At 41.6% G+C, this 18,728-nt stretch overlaps 2 protein-coding genes across 5 annotated transcripts in view; one reads left to right on the top strand and one right to left on the bottom strand.

Annotated features, from left to right (window-relative positions):
• The window catches only part of KMT5A (lysine methyltransferase 5A), a 50,987-nt gene extending 45,589 nt beyond the window's left edge, over positions 1–5,398 (bottom strand). Inside the window, exon 1 of the mRNA XM_030219565.1 lies at positions 5,315–5,398. Within this exon, the coding sequence (XP_030075425.1) occupies positions 5,315–5,324 (10 nt within the window). The 5' untranslated portion in view covers positions 5,325–5,398. The remainder of the gene's footprint in view (positions 1–5,314) is intronic.
• Positions 5,399–6,113: 715 nt separating this feature from the next.
• Positions 6,114–18,728, top strand: part of SBNO1 (strawberry notch homolog 1) — a 136,111-nt gene continuing 123,496 nt past the window's right edge. For 3 of the 4 annotated variants that reach the window (XM_030219560.1, XM_030219561.1, XM_030219559.1), the window contains exon 1: positions 6,299–6,389. In XM_030219560.1, coding sequence (XP_030075420.1) covers positions 6,342–6,389 — 48 coding nt within the window. In that variant the 5' untranslated portion in view covers positions 6,299–6,341. Of the gene's footprint in view, positions 6,227–6,298; positions 6,390–18,728 lie in introns of those variants that run through there. The other variant, XM_030219562.1, reaches the window with a different exon arrangement.

Here is an 18,728-nt window from a genome sequence, read left to right as displayed (position 1 = left end):
ATAGAGAACATACTGAGGAGTTTCCGGCAGCACATGACCACATATAGGGAGGCAAAAGGATTGCTCTCTATCTCCACCTGCTGGTAGATGGACACAACCCACCAGTCTAAGGATTGATCGGCATGATGATATGGAAATGTATGTTTGATTTGTACACCGCTTTGGATAAGGGCGGTATATAAAGGGTAATAAATAAAATTATGTTAGATTCCAGCAGGAATGGGTGAAACTTCTGTCCCTGCAACTCTATAGTCAGAACTTCCAAAGAGCTTACTAACAACTCAGTAAGATTCATATAGTCTAGATACCTACACAGCTTGGGTTCCTTCTTATCTAATTCCAGGCAAATATTATGCCCCAACAGTATAGGAAAGGGTGGTAGATACATGGAATGCCCTCATACAGGAGGTGGTGGAGATGAAAACTGTAATGGAATTCAAACATGCGTGGGATAAACACAAAGGAATCCTATTTAGAAGGAATGGATCTACAGAATCTTAGCGGAGATTGGGTGGCGATGCCGGTAATTGGAGAGAAAAACCAATGCTGGGCGGACTTCTACGGTCTGCACCCTGATTGTGGCTCAATAGATATTGATGGGCTGGAGTATAAATTTTAAGGGGCTTCGATGTTAGCTTCAGAACTTTTAGTACAGGAACAGTTCTGGGCAGTCTTTTACGGTCTGTGCCCTGAGAAAAGCAGGGACAAATCGAATTCAGGTATACATATAAAGTATCACATACTATGTAAAATGAGTTTATCTTGTAGGGCAGACTGGATGGAATATTGAGCACTTTCTGAAAATACTTCAACATGTTCACTACCAATATCATAGGAACTTTAGAAAAAATTTGAGGTTCCTTAGTTTTCCAAATAGTCCATCTCATGAGCACATAACATTCACTGAACACAAATTCCATACATTTTTAAACGGTCTCCTCTATAACAGTCACCCTTGCAGATTGTTGCTCCAGATCGCAGATAATCTTTGTTTTGAATCTTGATAGACTTAATAGCCAACAAAAAGTAAAAAAAAAAAAAAAAACAAACCCTGGAACTTCACCTTTCTTTTCCCTATTAAAGCTACACAGTTAAGTGAGCTCCTCAACCTGAAAGGCTTGCTTCTGTGGTGATTACCTCCCATTTAACATCAATTTTAAAAAAGGTCTAAACACAACAAACTTTGCTTTAACCAAAGTAAAACTGAGCTTCTATGGGTCCCATACATAAGTAGGCACATACCAGACATCAAAATCTCTTTTGGGAAATACGAAGTCCCCCTCAAATCACAAGTCGTGAACCTTACCAGCAGATGGAATTCTATTAGTGATATCACTGTATAAACTGTGGTGTTCTTTGGAACAATCCAGTATGCATCTGTCCAAACAGCAGAACGCCCCTTTGTGCAGTGCACCTAGCCCCATCAACCACTACAGCTGCAATAAGCAAGAGAGCAAACCCTTCTTCAAAGGGCATCACACAATGTGATACCTGCCAACCAGCTTTCTCTGGAGTAGCCCCCACACTCTGGAATGCACACCCTGAAAGTCTTTAACGGTTTTTATTCAGGATCAAAACAATACGGCAAACTACTGAATGATAATACAATAGAAATTCTACCCAGTGGCGTACCAAGGGAGGGGTGGTGGGGCATTCTGCCACGGGTGCACACTGCAAGGAGGCGCACAGAACAGCCTCACGGCTGTCGGCTCCACTAATTCCCTGCTTACTCTGACGTTACTTCCTGTTCCTGGGCAGAGAATCAGTGGTGACAAAACCTGCATGACTGCTCCCTGCACCCCCAGAAGATAAGAGCGATGTGCTTTTGGGGGGGGGGGGTGGGAGTTGAAGTGGGTGGCAGCTCACCTAGAAACACCACTGATGCTACCATAAAGCATAGGATAAATAACAATATAAGATTGAACAAAGCACCATTATGCATTCAAGAAAAAAATAAAATTCTTGATCCCTATTTTCTAAATAACCCACGACTACTCTCTCTCCATAGTACAACTACAATGATCCGTGGTCTGGATTCTTATGACTCCAGGCCATTCCTGAATGCCCTGTGTTAAGTGAAGCCTCTTTCTACTTCAGGCACAGGCAGCTCCTTGTGACTCTGGGCAAGTCACTTAACCCTCTATTGCCCCATGTAAGCCGCATTGAGCCTGCCATGAGTGGGAAAGTGCGGGGTACAAATGCAAAAAAAAACAAAACAAAACATATGGAGTGACACCAGCTGCACTGTAGTAACATAGTAGATGACAGCAGATAAAGACCTGAACGGTCCATCCAGTCTGCCCAACAAGATAAACTCTTTGTATGGGATATTCTCCTTGTCATTTTCAGGGCACAGACCGTAGAAATCTGCTCAGCACTGGCTTTGCTTCCCAGTTACCAGTGTTGCCACCCAATCTATGCTAAGCTTCTGTGGATCCATTCCTCAACAGGATTCCTTTGTGTTTATCCCATGCATTTTTTTATTCCATTACTGTTTTCATCTCCACCACCTGCCCGCGGGAGTGCAATCCAAGTATCTACCACCCTCTTCATGAAAAAATACTTCCTGACATTATTCCTGAGTCTGCCCCCCTTCAACCTCAATTCATGTCCTCTAGATCTACCGCCTTCCCATCACCGGAAAAAGTTTGTTTGCGGATTTATACCTTTCAAGTATTTGAATGTTTGTATCATATTACCTGTTTCTCCTTTCTTCTAGGGTATACATGTTCAGGTCAGTAAGTCTCTCCTTGTACGTCTTGCAACACAATCCTATACCATTTTTGTAACTTGTCTTTGCACCGCTTCAAGTCTTTTTACATCCTTAGCAAGATATGGCCTCCAAAACTGAACACAATATGCCAAGTGGGGCTTCACTAACAACTTGTACAGGGGCATCAACACCTCCTTTCTTCTGCTAGTTATACCCCTCTTATACAGCCTAGCATCCTTCTGGCCATGGCCACCACCTTGTCGCATTGTTTTTTTCAGCTTCAGATCCTCAGACATCATCACCCCAAGGTCCCTCTCCTGAGTTGAAATTACCAATCTCTCCCCTCCTATCCAGTATATCTCTTTTGGGTTTCTGCACCCCAAGTGCATCACTCTGCACTTTTTGGCATTAAATTTTACCTGCATAGACAAAACTAACTCCCATTCCAAAGAAACAAATACAGTGTAGAATTTATTCACAATCACACTGAAAATTTTAGAAGGTGTGTTCATGGGTACAACGGACAATCACAGACTTGATAGTCTTTCTCTGTGTCTGGGCTTATAATCATAGCACGATACTTCAAACAATAGCCCACAAGTGCCAAACAATTGTGAAAAAAAAAAGAATAATGTACTTAACTTGCTGAAATAGAGAAAATAAATAGGGTCCCAACAAGGTCCATGTTTCGCCAAAGCTGTCTTAAGGTTCCCCAAAGGTTATGCTTTCAAATGTGAATAGCATCCCTCATCTCTCACAAATATATTAAACAGAATCGTCCCCAGCATCGACCCCAAGGCACTCTGCTACTCATCTTCCTTTCCTTCGAGCAAATTCCGTTTACCATCACCCTTTGCTGCCTGTTGATCAACCAGTTTCCTATCCAGGTCGCTACTTTGAGTCCTAAGTTCAGCCCTCTCAGCTTATTCACGAATCTTCTGTGAGGAATGTTATCAAAGGCTTTGCTGAAATCCAAGTAATTATGTCTAGTGCATATCCTTTATCCAGTTCTTTTGTCACCCAGTCAAAGAAGTCAATCAGATTTGTTTGGCGGAATTTTAATTTGATAAAGCCATGTTGGCTTTAAATCTAGACTGAAAGCTCACCTCTTTAACATTGCTTTTGACTTGTAACCACTCGCCTCCACCTACCCTCCTCTCCTCCTTCCTGTACACATTAATTAATTTGATTTGCTTACTTTATTTTTGTCTATTAGATTGTAAGCTCTTTGAGCAGGGACTGTCTTTCTTCTATGTTTGTGCAGCACTGTGTATGCCTTGTAGCGCTATTAAAATGCTAAATAGTAATAGTAGTAGGCTTGGATCCTGTAACCTGTTGGCTTCTAGAAAGTTAGCTATCCTTTCTTTCAGCAGAGACTCCATTATTTTTCCTACCACCGACACGAGACTTACCGGCCTGTAATTTCCCACTTCTTCTCTTTCTCCACTTTTGTGAAGAGGGACCACATCCATAGGAGCTGACTCTGTGGGTGCTTGAGCACCTCCAATATTGAGAAAATTCCTTGTATGTGTCCAGGGAGGGGTTATTTCCATTGGGCTTAGCACCCCCAATAATTTTGAAAAATTGGCTCCTATGACCACATCTGCATGTCTCCGATCCTGCGGAACCTCTCCCATCTCTAAAGATTAAATAAGTCTTTACGTCCTGTCAGAACTTATCTGAGCTCTCTCAGTATCCTGAGATGTATCCCATCCAGCACAAGGTGTGCCACGAGCTGCACAGACTGCAGCAGGACATATTTATCCACTCCTTCCCTAATATAATATTTAACCATCTCTCTGACCTCATGTGCAACTTTCTTTAGTCACCTTACTCTAACTCTTCATACTATCTTACCTATCTATATGTTCCACCTTTGCTTATACCCTTTACTGTCAATTAAAATGTTCTATGATGTATTGTGTTGACATTGTAAGTAATATACTATGCCATATTTTGTATTGTTTGAATATTTTTACTGCTTTAATTGCCTATTGCTCATGTTTGATTCTTACTGTAGTGTACACTGCCTTGAGTGAATTCCTTCAAAAAGGTGGTAAATAAATCCTAATAAAGTATTCCTTATGATTAGATACATAACACGTCACAGTATTGTTTTGCCTCCATCCACCCAAGGAGTCACAGATTAGTATAAGACAAATGAAAACATCCTTGACTTTATCTCAAAGTAAGGCCACAATGCCAGTATATCTATGTTTGGGTATTGAACCCGCATCCCATTCAAGGCAATACTCCTTCTTAAACCTTGTCGGGGTAGGTAACTATATAGACAGCCATCTCACCCACGTCTCAGAAGCAGTCCACAGCTAACGAACATGTATGTTAAAGAGATGCGATTTGCTAAAACCTGCCTTATTTTAGGGATCTCTAATCTACAAGATATTATTTTATTAAAGGTAAAGGGGTGGCAATACAAACGTACTGTAAAATGTTTTTTTTTCGACATGCGAGGGATTTGTATGCACAGTCTAGATTTCCATTAGAACCCCCCTCCCTCCCGCCCGCTTCAAGCAACCCTAAACCACTGCCGCCCAATAAGATCGATATTATAACACGCACAAAGCTTAAAAGAACAAATACCTTTTGCCATGGTATCTCAGCAACGAGATTCGAGGAAACAGGAACCATGAACTATGCAACGAACATTTATAACCTCAACTACCCTAAACTACACACATCATGTAGTTTCACATCACAGCGAAAACGCTACCGTCTACTCTTAAAAAAAAAAAAAAAAAAAAAAAAACTACCGCCCATCAATCATTTGATTGGGGCGTGCGCCCCGCTCCTCAAGCAACATCAAATTCTTATTGGTGCAGAAAGGACATTCCAGCCTCTTTTTGTTTTCAATATCACTTTTATTGGAAACACCTACCTGTCCATCAGGCGCTTTAACTACAGCGTTAGAGTTTAAATTTCTCGCTGCTTGTAGCTGATTGGTTGTTAGGACGCTAGCGGTGAATGCCTGATTGGAGCTGGAGAAACAAGGAAGTAGTATAGAAGCGTTAAGCTTACTGATAGAACCAAGGAAGTTTGATTGAGAACAGGAGACGGCGTGACGCCACAAAGTTGAGGCCTCTAAGGTTTATCTCAGTTTTCCCTTCCCCGCGCAGCCGTCGTTCTGTGTGCACTCAAAACAAAGCAAACAAACCTATGAGCTGCTGCATTCACGTTGTCGTTCTTTATGGCTGGTAGCATTTTCATTTAATCTCACTTATATTTTCAAACATGCCGGCTTGTACAGCATACGGATGTACACACAGAAGCATAATAAGTGGATAACTTTTCATAGGTAGAGTAGTAATTTATTACACACCGTAATCAGTGGAGAGACAGGTTAATCTTATGCTGCGCTCTCCTCTGACGCAACTTCCTGTTTCCGGCGAGGCGGGATGTAGAGGGAGAGAGGTTGTGTGATGTGTGTAGTAGTGTATCATAGGGGACGGGGCACCGGAGAAGGAAAGCTGTGGGATTGGTAGTGGGCGATCTCAGGTATGAGTTTGATTGGGGGGAGGGGTTGAGGGAGAGGTGCCGTATTGCGGACGAGAAGGAAGAGTGGAAGATAGAGAGAGATGGCAGATCATGCGGAGGGGAGGCCGATCCCCGAATGAGTGTGAGGAGACCGGTCCCCCGATCCCTGAATGCGTGTGAGAGTGTGAGTACAGCCGAATGCGTGTGACTTGGTAGCTTTTCGAGCACGTGTTAAATAGAAGGTTATATAGTGGACTACGGCTGAGCTTTTAAAATTGTTAGTTTAAATTGTTTTTCTGTGAAAAAAGACCTCTATATTAAAGTAGAGATTGTTTAGATATGACTTCAGCTGGATCATGAAGTACGGTTGTAAAAATATACAACTTAGTTAACTACGTATACTAACACAAGTATTAACGTAATGTCTTGAACCGAATGTTTGTATTGATACAGTTTTGTGTGTAGACTTAAGAATTAAGGGTATCTGTCAAAATTCTACTGCGTTTGTTATAGTAGGGATTATACAATGTGTTCCAGGTAGCCTTTTACTAAATGTTAGCACATGTCTTCTACAGGACACAATTTATTCCTATGGGCCCTGCTGCAGATTATATTCGTTAATGTTTAGTAAAAACAAAACCCAACTGCTTAATGTTTTGAAGATATTGTATCAAAACATGTTAAAATTGAACATGCTAATATTAGCAAAATAATAACTCAGAATTAAGCAAAAATTACAAGTGTAGCTCAAAAGCCCTTGCTTTTGAACTGCAAATTATAGAATATAGTTTTGTTTTTGTAGTTATACTATGCTGTAGTATTTTGTCATTTTTGCTCTTAGTGATACTGCTCTTGCTTAGAAACTTGGTTATTGGGAGCAAAGAATACATCATTTGAAATAATAGTATGCATACTGTCATGATAGAGCTTTAGACCTAATTCAGAATAAATATAGCCATTATGCTTTCAGTTTCTCATTGTAGCTTATGTAATTCTAGCTCGAGACCATGTCACTCCTAAACGTTTGGGAGGAGGGCTGTTTTATTTTACTATTCTCATGCCTTTCCAGTTCAAGGCAAGTTATATTCAGGTGCAGTAGTTATGTGCCTAAAATATTTGCTTAATTTTATTAATTTTATCATGCTACAGTAGCTTTGTTTCCAAATTCAAAATTAGAATATGCTGGGCTGACAGTACTGGGAACTGAAATCCCATTTTTCATACCAAGCATAACATGACTAGGGATAGGGAATGCTGTCGGTCAGTGCTCCTTAACCTCCCCCCAGGTTTCTTTTCCAAAATGGCAAAGGGTGCCAATAAATACAGTTAAATTAAAAAGACTATAATGATGTAGTATCAGTTTTTCAGTTGGTAGTGACACCCTGTCAGTCTGAGGAAGGTTTAAGTTGGTGACTATTTGAGTTTTTAGAATGTTGTGTAAGACCAGTTGCCTTTCTACTAGAAAAGGCAATACATTGTGTGGATTCCATTTTACATTTTTTAAGGTATACGGTACTTTGCTGGGATTGTGAAATAACATACCAGATCACGTGTGTTAACTCTGCATGGCGATCCCAACTGATTCAGATACTTAGACAACTATTACTATTTACCAAACCCAATCTCCCAAGCAGTATACCCCTATCCCGAGTTCCATTTTCAGAAACTCAATATATAACAACAAGCTTTGTGAGGAAGTCCTTCCCAAACAGGGAACCAAGTTGGTGGAATATTCGCCTCACTTTAGGAGAGCCTCTTTTTGCATCTAAATGTTCCAGTTCAATAGCTGAAACCATCTAATTTCTCCATTCAGTCAAAGAAGGAGCCTTCTGCTGCCTCCAGCCATCCAGGATACATTTTCTGGCCAGAAGGAATACTTTTTGCAATAAAAGATAAATCCCTTTTTCCTAAGGACACAAAATTCAAAAACAATTGTATATCAGCCTGTAACAGTATCCTCTTGTGTAGACTGCATATAAATTGCAGTGCAGTCTTGATTATCCAACAGACCCCTGGTGATGTCATACGGCTTTTTTCCATTTTCTAAACCCGGGACTGTACTTTTACCACTATTGTGAGCCAGGACCCTGGTTTTACTGCTTTTGTTTTCTGTGTTGTTTGAGGGGTTGCCATTGTTTTCTGTATTATCTGACTTTTTATTTATCCGACAACAGGTCTGTCCCATTTAGGTCAGATAATTGAGACTTTACTGTAATCCATTATATATAGAGTCCATGTCACCTGTTCAGTAGGTGTTAGTTATCACAATCCCACTTTGGTCCCAAACTGCCCTAGCTAACTTGGTAAAAAGATAAAGTGGTCTTGGTCTGTATTGCAAAAAGAAAGGTTTCTAATACAGTTGTCAGCCGCATCTGATACAAAGAAGATTAAGAATCCAAGATGGCCACACGTACCTGAGGTGCTGTAGGCTTCTCGCTGATTGCTCTGGAAAAACTTTCCTTCTATGTCTAAATGACAGGGGAAAGCTTTTGCTCAATCCTTCCAGTGACTTGAAGCCCCTGCCATAGGTCCGATGGACTTACTTTTGAGAAGCGCTATGCCAACAGCAAGGTCAGGAGGCAGCCTGCTTGAGATGCCGACCTTGAGGCGTCTCTTGGGCTAGAGACATCGTTGAGCCTTGATTGAAAAGCCCCTTCCATGCAAGGAACAAGCCATCCACTTTTGGAGGTGGCAGTGTCTATACCAGGTGGTGTAAGAGACATGAAGCTGAATAAGGCTCATGTACAGCAATTAGAGGTCAAGGCAGGCACTTTGAATGCCTCTCTTAGGATGAACAGTGTTGCAGAGAGTTCTATTCAGGTGGGGGGTGAAACTGCCCAAGTGATTTTGGAGAGTCCCTTTTCTGAGCATATTACGGCGGTGTGTATTCCTGCAGAGGAAGCCTGAAGAAGTAACCCTGGATTCCCTTTGTACTTTGATTTTGGACTTGGGTTAGACCATTCCCCAAAACTCATGCTCTCTCAGAAGCTTTCTCAAATGGAATTAAAGGCAGATAAAACAGAAATAGAGGTTAAGGTTTTGTCTTCTTCAGTTGATTAGATTATAAAGAATATTTTAGACGTTAAAAATATGCAGTCTTCTGTGGTGAAGGACATTAAGTCTGAGGAATAAATGTGAAGTTCTGGAGAATTATGCAAGGAACAATAACCTCCATTTCTTGAACTTTCCCGAGGTGGTTACTCTTAGGCCCCAAGATATGCTGAAACGTTACAGGAAGGAGATTTTAGGAATTTCACAAGATAAATATGCCTCCTTTTACACAAGTTTACTTCCTTCCTTAGAAGGCAGTGGGACAACAGCATTGATTATTAGACGTCTCCACAGTATTGGAAACTTTGAATTCAGAATTATCCACTGTGGCAATTCTTATTTCTGTGATGGCTTTGTCTCCTGATAAGATATGGTTGTTAAGAATGTTCTTTAAAAATAGAGAGATTGTTTTTGGGTTTTAAGATTCAAGTATTTCCAGATGTGTCAAGAGAAAGCCATTGTTGTTGAAGGCAGGTTTTGCTGTAAAAACCAGATATTCTTCAAATAGACGCAACCTTTTTCTTAAGATATGCCTGTAAATGCATCATTTAGATATAAATCCACAAAGTATGTTTTGTTTGATCCGTCATATCTTTCAGCCTTTTTGGTAACTAACTCCCCTGTTTACTAAGCCACACTTGCGGCTGGCGGTGTGGTAATACCAACACAACCCATTCACTAGTGCGGCTTAGTAAATGGGGGTAAATGAGTGTCGGACTAATTATTAGCTCTTCATTAAAGAATGTTAGCTTAAGCATTTTGGATGCGTAATTACCTCCCCCCCCCCCCCCTCTCTTTATTTTTCCTCTCTTTAAGCCTTGGATTCCATTTTCGTGGACTTCGGTGATGATTATTTTCCCAATTAGGATTGTTCTGTTTTTGCTATTTCCTTTGTAGTCACTTTTCTGTACAAGTGTTTTGCTTGGACGTAATTGTTAAAATTCAGTAAATATAAAGTTTAAAAAAAAATTCTTGATCTATCAAACAAATATAGTAGCTGACTTGTCTATAAGCATGCCAGTCTCTTGATTAAAAAAAAATGTTGTCCGGATCAAGGTTTTACAAAGCAGCGGTACTGATTAGCGTGCGCTGAATGCAAAGAAGCCAATGGGAATAGAATAGGCTTCTTGGCATTCAGTGCGCTGTTAATCAGTAGTGCCACTTTCTGAAAGGAGCCCTTTATTTCCCCACAGGGCAGTAACACCGTTGATCTTGGTGAAACTCATCTTCTTGCAAAGCCAATGCCAGCCTTGTCTCATAGATTTTAATAATGGATGCCTTATAGTGGAAATTATTGTACGAGGTCTCTTAACCTGTAGGTAAGAGGGTAAATGCACTGGTGCCAGTAATTGTTCAAGCTCTAGAGGAGTGAAATACTGTGTCCACTTTTATCTAATTTATCATGTACCTTGTTAAACAGGCTATATTATATTTTCTTATATCTGAAAGAGCCAGGCCACCACGTCCCGGGGCAAAGCCAAGTATTGTAATGTAACCCGTAGTTGAATTCCACAGTATTGTATGAAATGAATTTTTCGATGTACCTGAAGTCTGCATCACATATAACCTCTTGGGAAATAAAATCTCTTAAAAAGCACTTTCCTTTAGCGTCAGCAGCAGATGAATCCAGCAGCTAGTGGGTCGTGTCTGTCTACCAGCAGGTAGAAATAGAGATCACTGACTTTTTAAGCCAGTGATATGGGACTGGTAGCTCCTTCAAAAGCCAGTATATCTCTTATCTCCAGCAGACAGATGGACAGACGTTGTCTAGCTCCTGGATCCCATTGTTAGGGGTGCTCCTGGTCTGGTTATTCAGTGCCGGCAATAGGGGGCATACCTTTTCACCACAGGTCCCTCTGTCACTCCAGGTGTCCCCCTGCCACTTTCTGTGGGCTTCCTCTCCCTCTGCTCAATTACAGTACTTTGATTTGTCTTCATCAATAATATAAAAAAAGGGGGGGGGGGCTCAGGGCTTTGGGTGGTTTGAACCCAGGCACTTGGCCTCTGTGTTCTGCCGTCTGGAACAAGAGAACTGCTTGCTTGTATTAAAGAATAAAGGCGGCAGTGCTGGGCATGGAACGGGGGAGAGTTTGCCGGTGCTAGGTCTTCATGTGTTCTCTGCAGCAGGGTTTCTATGGGGACCGCGGTACTTGTCAGCCCTGCAGCGATGATTTTCAGAGTTCCACTGCCACGGATTGAGGGAGATGACTGCAGAGATGGTGAAACGCTGCTGCGGGAAGCGTCGGGCAGCATCCAGTCTCTGCATCGGGGGTGCTCTGAGTTGACCGCAGGGGACTCCAGGGTGGCGGTAGAAAACATGGAGTCTTCCCACACATGATCTCCCCTTTCTGTGCCTGATGCAGCACCTCCTACGGCCATCTTGCTGCCGGATTAAAATCTGCTGTCCTTCGAGACAGGGCTCTTGGGGGGGGGGGGGCACTTGACCCGGGCAATGCCAGTCCCTCACAGTTGTCTTAAGACGGGGGCAGGGGTGGCTGGACCATCTGGGAAGGAGGCTCCTTTACATCTGATTTTTGTCTTGTTGCTTCATCAGGCTTACCTGATGAAGCATGCTATAGCAGTTGGGGACCTTGCTGCACGTTTCTCTCTTCTACACCTTTGCCTCTGATGCCTCCTGACAAGCGAATACAATATATACTCCCTCACTATACCACTGGTAATGGTCAAACAGTAAATAATACAAACCAGTGTTTTTTTTAACTTTCCTAATAAAAAAAAAACATAATAGAATACAGGTAGAGAGCTTTATGTGACCTCTTATAAACAAAACCTAAATAATAAATATTTGAGTGAAAAGGAGAAATTTTCAGAGGTAAGACTCGCCCAAGCGGGATGCCCACTCAAGGTGTTTTTTTGGCTATCCCTAGAGGGTGGATGGGTTTCTCTATCATTGGAGATCTATGTGTTTAAATAAACCACAGTGAGCAAACCAGTGCTCCTGATGTTCAAACATGATAATCACCACTGAAGCAAATAAATTACCTATAAAGAAAGCAAAGCCCTCTATCTGTATCCTAATTATATAAACTCTCCCATACACACATACTCTTATATCAACATTCGCTCCATCTCAAACTATATATTCAGTTGTTTCATCTTATAATCTTTTTTCACTGTAATGGCACATTCATAACTATATAATCACATACATCTTATTGCAGGATGACATAGATAAAGAATGTTACATCTGTACTCATGTATCAACAAGCAAAAAGCCCGTTTCTCCAAAAATGAAAGGCTATCGTCTAAGCGATTTCTCATCTCTCCCCTGCCCTCCCCTCATGTCCAGCGATTCTCCCCTCCCATCCATGTCCAGTGACTCGCCCCAGCTCTCCTTTCCTTCCTGCCGCCTTTCCTTTAAAACTTTTATTTTCCCTGAAGTCGCAGCGGTGTCACTGAAATCGGCAGGCTCGGCTCGCCTCCAGTCTTCCCTCTCTGTCCCGCCCTCCTCTGACATAATTTCCTTTTTCCGCGAGGGCGGAACACTGAGAGGGAAGGGAAGGCTGGAGGCGAGCCGATTACGTAGTAGCTCGTTTGCATACAGTTACAAACCCAGCCATCCAGGGACGCAGATTGACTATATAGGAGATTGTCCCTGCATTGTAGACAATCCACTGGCTCACCTATACTTATCTACTTATATTAGATGCTTTAGAAGCTTATCCAGGTACTTAAAATCCCATAATGTCTGTATCTAAAGGACTCTTAAGATATCAAACTCTATTAGCTCTACTAACTGATAGTTATACAATACTAATCTCTATGTGTCCATTACCAATTCAGTCAGAACATATATTAGCTGTATGAGAAAGTAAAAAACTAATTAGAAAATAATCTTTAAATCTCTTTGAATAAGGCACACTTATCTTAGTGCTGCTGAGTGTGTGCACTACACCCGGTAGCTGCTGCTATATCAGGCGTCAAAAATCGTAGTATATTCAGGCGTTGTGGTATTTTCTTTGCTGCTACTTCTAGCTCTTGAAACTGGCAGAGTTTGTCCGACACTGTAGGGTTCCGAGGCGACCTTTGTCAGGAACCTGGAATACAACTGCCGCTTTCTATGGACAAAAATATTACTGCGCCAAATCTTTGAAATCAAATCACATTAAACTAAAGAAAAGTTCCTATATTTATGCTGCAAAGTGGTCATCACTAAATACATGATGACAAACATCATAATGTTGTAACGTCATCTCAGATCCGGAGAATATCCAGCCAATTACCTTTCACAGAACAAATACTATTACACTAATATCTCGCTGGAGAAAAAGCCCACCGCCCTCCTAAGTAATTCTGTTAAAAGGAACCTAATGACAATCATTAATGAAAAAACATACATAAGATTAAATTACTGTATTCCATTCTATAAAGTCATTCAAACCGTTTGGAGTTTTAGTGTCCAGTTCAAAAATCCAGTACTGTTCTTTCCTATTTAAAGTACCTTCAATATCACTTCCTCCTTGAGAAGGAATCATATGAACAATTATCAACTACTGTAACTAGGAAAACTGATTGAACTTCAGGCAATGAGCCACCAAAGGGGGCAGTTATTATCTGCTTGTTGAATCTGCTTTTGTGTTCTGTCAAACGTGTCTTCACTTTGTGGATGGTATGTCCCACGTACCGTTTTTGGCAAGGACATATAACAGCATGGGTGACATAAGAAGTGGTATTAAATCTTATTGTATATGTTTTATTTCTCCCAGAAGGATGTTGCCACTGCGTACATTCTACTGTTTGAGAACAGAACTGGCAATGGCCACACGCTTTATGTCCAACATGAATAATGCCCGAAATATTTTTTTGATACACTGAATGGACCCATTAAGACCCCTACGATATACTATACAAGGACGTTGTCAAAAAATGGGATGAAATGAAAGTATTTCCCAATAACAGTTGATGGCTTGAGCAATCTGGGGGGCTAGGTCTGTATATGTCAAAACACAAACAAATCTTTCCAGGGATTCTCTGGGTTTATCAAGTAATAATAATGGATGTTAAGCAAACCAGGCCCTCTTATATGCCTCATGAATACTTCTCTCAGGATATCCTTTCTTTCAAGCATTTGCACAATTGCTGGACTTAATGTTTAAATGTTTCATCCGAAGAACAGATGCGACACAATCAAAGAAACTGTCCAGCCGGTCGGTTGACTGTGTTTTTCGAGCAGTGGGCCAGAATTATGTCAAACCAATGGATTCTTAACATTGTCAGAGATGGGTACAGATTCTCTGCTCCCATAGGCAATTTCTTTTAATTTTTTGATTCCCCATTCAGGATGCCCTCCAAGCGCTTGATGGTTCTTTCTACTCTGGCTGCCTTGCGGGAGCTTGGCACTTTAGCGCCCGTCCTGGCGAAGAATTGGGGACGGGGCTGCAATTTGTGGTGCTGAAAAAGGTGGGGCCTAACAGCCTGTTTTGGATCTCAAACTTGTGAACCACTTTCTCAAGGTTCAGCATTTTTGCATGGAAACGTTGCAATTGGTGATGGCAGCGGTGCAGACGTGGTGGGGGGAGGGAGCTTGTGACTGTCCTGGACCTAAAGAAGGCATACTTGCACATTCCCGTTTCCTTCACACCGTTTTTCGTTTTGGGTCACCATTATTAGTTTCAGGCTCTCCTTTTTGGTCTGACTACGGCTCTGCACACGTTTTCCAAGGTTTTTCCAAGGTCATAGCTGAGGAGGCAGAGTTTGAAGCAATTTTGGATGGAGTCGTAAAAAAAGCAGTCATTTGACGGAGCTCAGTGTGTACGCTGACTAGTGAGATTATTATAGAACTTTCTCGCAGTGTCCTACCGCACATGCGATGGTTTCTTCCTTCCCGACAGCGGGTCCCTCAGTCTTTGTTTTTCTGTGAAGCAGGGAAGACATCATGTTGTGTTCTTTCAGTGCGAGATTTTCACAAATCTGTAGTTCCTTTCCATGCAGGTATGTTTGTCCCATTTAATCATTTTTTCCTTCTAATTTTTTTTCCTTACTAAGTGCTTTTATTTTTGGTTTTGTCTGTACATGCGCACATAAGCATGGATTAAGGAAACAAAGCCAACATGGATTTAGTCAAGGGAAATCTTGCCTTACCAATCTACTACATTTCTTTGAAGGGGTGAATAAGCTTGTGGAGAAAGGTGAACCAGTTGATATTGTGTATCTGGATTTTCAAAAGGCATTTGACAGATTACCTCATGAAAGACTTCTGAGGAAATTAGAAAGTCAAGGGATAGGAGGCAATGTCCTATTGCAGATTAAAAACCGTTTAAAAGATAGAAACAGAGAGTAGGGTTAAATGGTCAGCATTCTCAATGGAGAAGGGTTCCTCAGGGGTCTGTGCTGGGACCGCTGCTTTTATAAATGATCTAGAGATGGAAATAACTAGTGAGGTGATTAAATTTGCTGACGACACAAAGTTATTAAAATTTGTTAAATCGCAAGAGGATTGTGAAAAATTGCAAAAGGATCTTACGAGACTGGAAGACTGAGCATCCAAATGGCAGATGACTTTTACATAAGTATTGCCATACTGGGAAAGACCAAAGGTCCACCAAGCCCAGTATCCTTTTTCCAACAGTGACCAATCCAGGTCACAAATACCTGGCAAGATCCCAAAAAAGTACAAAACATTTTATAATGCTTATCCCAGAAATAGTGGATTTTCCCCAAGTCCATTTAATAATGGTCTATGGACTTTTCCTTTAGGAAGCCGTCCAAACTTTTTTAAAACTCCGCTAAGCAAACCGCCTTTACCATATTCCCTGGCAACGAATTCCAGAGTTTAATTACATTAATTAATTAATGTGATGCATGTGGGAAAGAGGAACCCAAACGTGACGCAAGGTTCCATATTAGGAGTCACCGACCAGGAAAAGGATCTAGGTGTCATCATTGATAATACATTGAAACCCTGTGCTCAGTGTGCAGCGACAGCTAAGAAAGCAAATAGAATGTTAGGAATTATTAGGAAGAGAATGGAAAGCAAAACTGAGAATGTTATAATACCTTTGTTTCGCTCCATGGTACGACCGTACTTGAATACTGTGTGCAGTTCTGGTCACCGCATCCCAAAAGATATAGTGGAATTAGAAAAGGTCCAGAGAAGGGTGACAAAAATGATAAAAAGAATGGGACTTACTTCCCTATGAGGAAAAGCTAAAGTGACTAGGGCACTTCAGTTTCGAGAAGAGACTGCTGAGGGGAGATATGATAGAGGTATATAAAATACAGAGTGGAGTGGAATGGGTAGACATGAATCACTTGTTTTACTCTTTCCAAAAATACTAGGACTGGGGGGCACACAAGCTACTTAGTTGTGGCGAAACAGGGGACTTATGTCTGATTCATTATGTTGTTTTATGACACCTTTTTTTCCCCCTCAATGCATTTTTTCTTGTTTGGCCAGCAGGTGGTTTCTGACCTCTGCATTTTAGCAGTATCAGAGTGTTTATTTCTTAGCTTGCCACCCTGAGGAGGAGAGGAAGCCCTGAGGGAAAGTAACCTGCAGTGCTACTGGCCAGATACCTTAAAAGTTAATGATCTGTGCTCTGATCAGCCCTGAAGTTCAAAATCCAGCCAGTATGTGCCGGAAATCCCTGGTCTCGGAGAGGGAGTGTGGAGGGTAAAGATCTCTACACCGAGACCCTGTTCAAAACCTGTGAGCAGTTATACTCCTGAACTCCCTAGGTGCTAAGTAATAAAACGTCTAGTTAGATTTACTGTTGATACCACCTTTTTACTATTGTGTTCCACTTTTCTGATATAAACCTATTAGTTTATTAGCTCTGTTGTTCTGGACTGACTAAGAATCCTGGTGTTTTGGGTCTGTGGTGTTTTCTAACAGCTGTAGGACCTCTGTGATTGTGGCCCCAGTACCCATCACAAAATCACAAACACAGCTATCTCTTGGCAGTTTTCACACAGACAGCGTCTGTTAGGATTGAACAAACGCTCAGCGGTGGCTGGCAATTTACTCAGACTGTCTGAACATGCCTGCTCACATATTGTGAAGACACACTTTGACCCCTGAGGCAGGCGCCGAAACACGGCCCGTGTCGGGTCTTTTTCACAATAAAGGACTGCCATTGTCTCTTTCTTGAAGGCCTAGTGTTGCTTTTTCTTGTCTATATAGTATGCTTGTATGCTGTATTACCCTCTCTTTTGTGATTACGCCCACAGAGCAAAAACATCTAAAGACCCTTTAAGCAATACAGTATAATTTTACCGATAGGCATCTGTCACCTTATTAGTCAAATAAACCCCCAAATACTTCAATTTATGGGGCACCTTCTTCAGTGGGAAATCATCCCCCCAATCAGCATATTGGTACCTTCCCAGGCCCAGAGCCTCAGACTTAGGGATTAAGTGACAAGGCAGAAACTCCACCATGGGACTGCACCAAGTGCAGAAGCTGATGCAATGAACAATGTGGGTGAGTGAGGACACACAGCACCTCAGCAAAAGCTGTACATTTCATCACACTGTCCCCAATAGAGAGGCCACTAACCATAGGGTCTGCCTGTAATACAATTAAGAGGGGTTCCAAAGCAAGAACAAATAGCAATGATAAAGGGCACCCCCCAAAGAAAAGTAATCAGAGTCCCCCCATTGACCAGCACCACCGATATAGGGTTAATATATAAGGTTTTTATCATAATCCAAAAAGGCCCCCAAAACCATATTTATCCAATAAAAGTCCAGAAGTCTTAGCCAGTAGGGCCTGCTTTATGGCATTAAGAATCTCCATGCCAAAATCGGCTCAAGCAACAGCATAGCACCCTGGGGGCAGACCCGGGGCAAAACCAAGGAAGACAGATATGATTTAACTTCCCCAACAGACACTGAAGATGTCTGATTAAAATCGAGCAAAATATTGGGAGAACAACATCAATTGTTCACTATTAGAAACAGTTACCCTGATGATCAATACCCTTACAAAACCTAGGGCCCTCCCAAGGATGGACGAAATGGGCTAACAACTTCCCAGTATGATTTCCATACCGATAAAATTTATGCTTATAATACACATGAGATTTTACCACCTGCTCATGAAGATGGGTATTAAGGGCCACCCTAGCAGCTTGTAAATGATCTTTAATCATTGAAGAAATATGCAAAATCCGCTCCTGCTTACAGCAATCCACCTGATGCTCCAAATCCAGCAAGTCTTTAGCCAATTTTCTCCTCTTAGCAGCCGCATAAGCAATGTTTCCCCCCCCCCCCCCCCCCCCCATAAAACAGCCTTCACTGTTTCCCAAAATAATATGGGGTATCGGGCATGCTGATTGTTGTCTACTAAGTATCACTGCCACTTCTGAGCAATTAGTCCCAATACAGATGGAACGGAAAACACCACACTTTAGGTCCTCGCTCACCCAAGACTCCCTGCAAATCCACTTGAATTAAGGAGTGATCAGAAAGCGTGGGAAGGTCTATGGTAGCATCTATTACCCTGTAAAAA

Source organism: Microcaecilia unicolor, chromosome 11, assembly GCF_901765095.1.
Source record: "Microcaecilia unicolor chromosome 11, aMicUni1.1, whole genome shotgun sequence".
NCBI lineage: Eukaryota > Metazoa > Chordata > Amphibia > Gymnophiona > Siphonopidae > Microcaecilia > Microcaecilia unicolor.
This window is presented reverse-complemented; position numbering and strand designations above follow the sequence as displayed.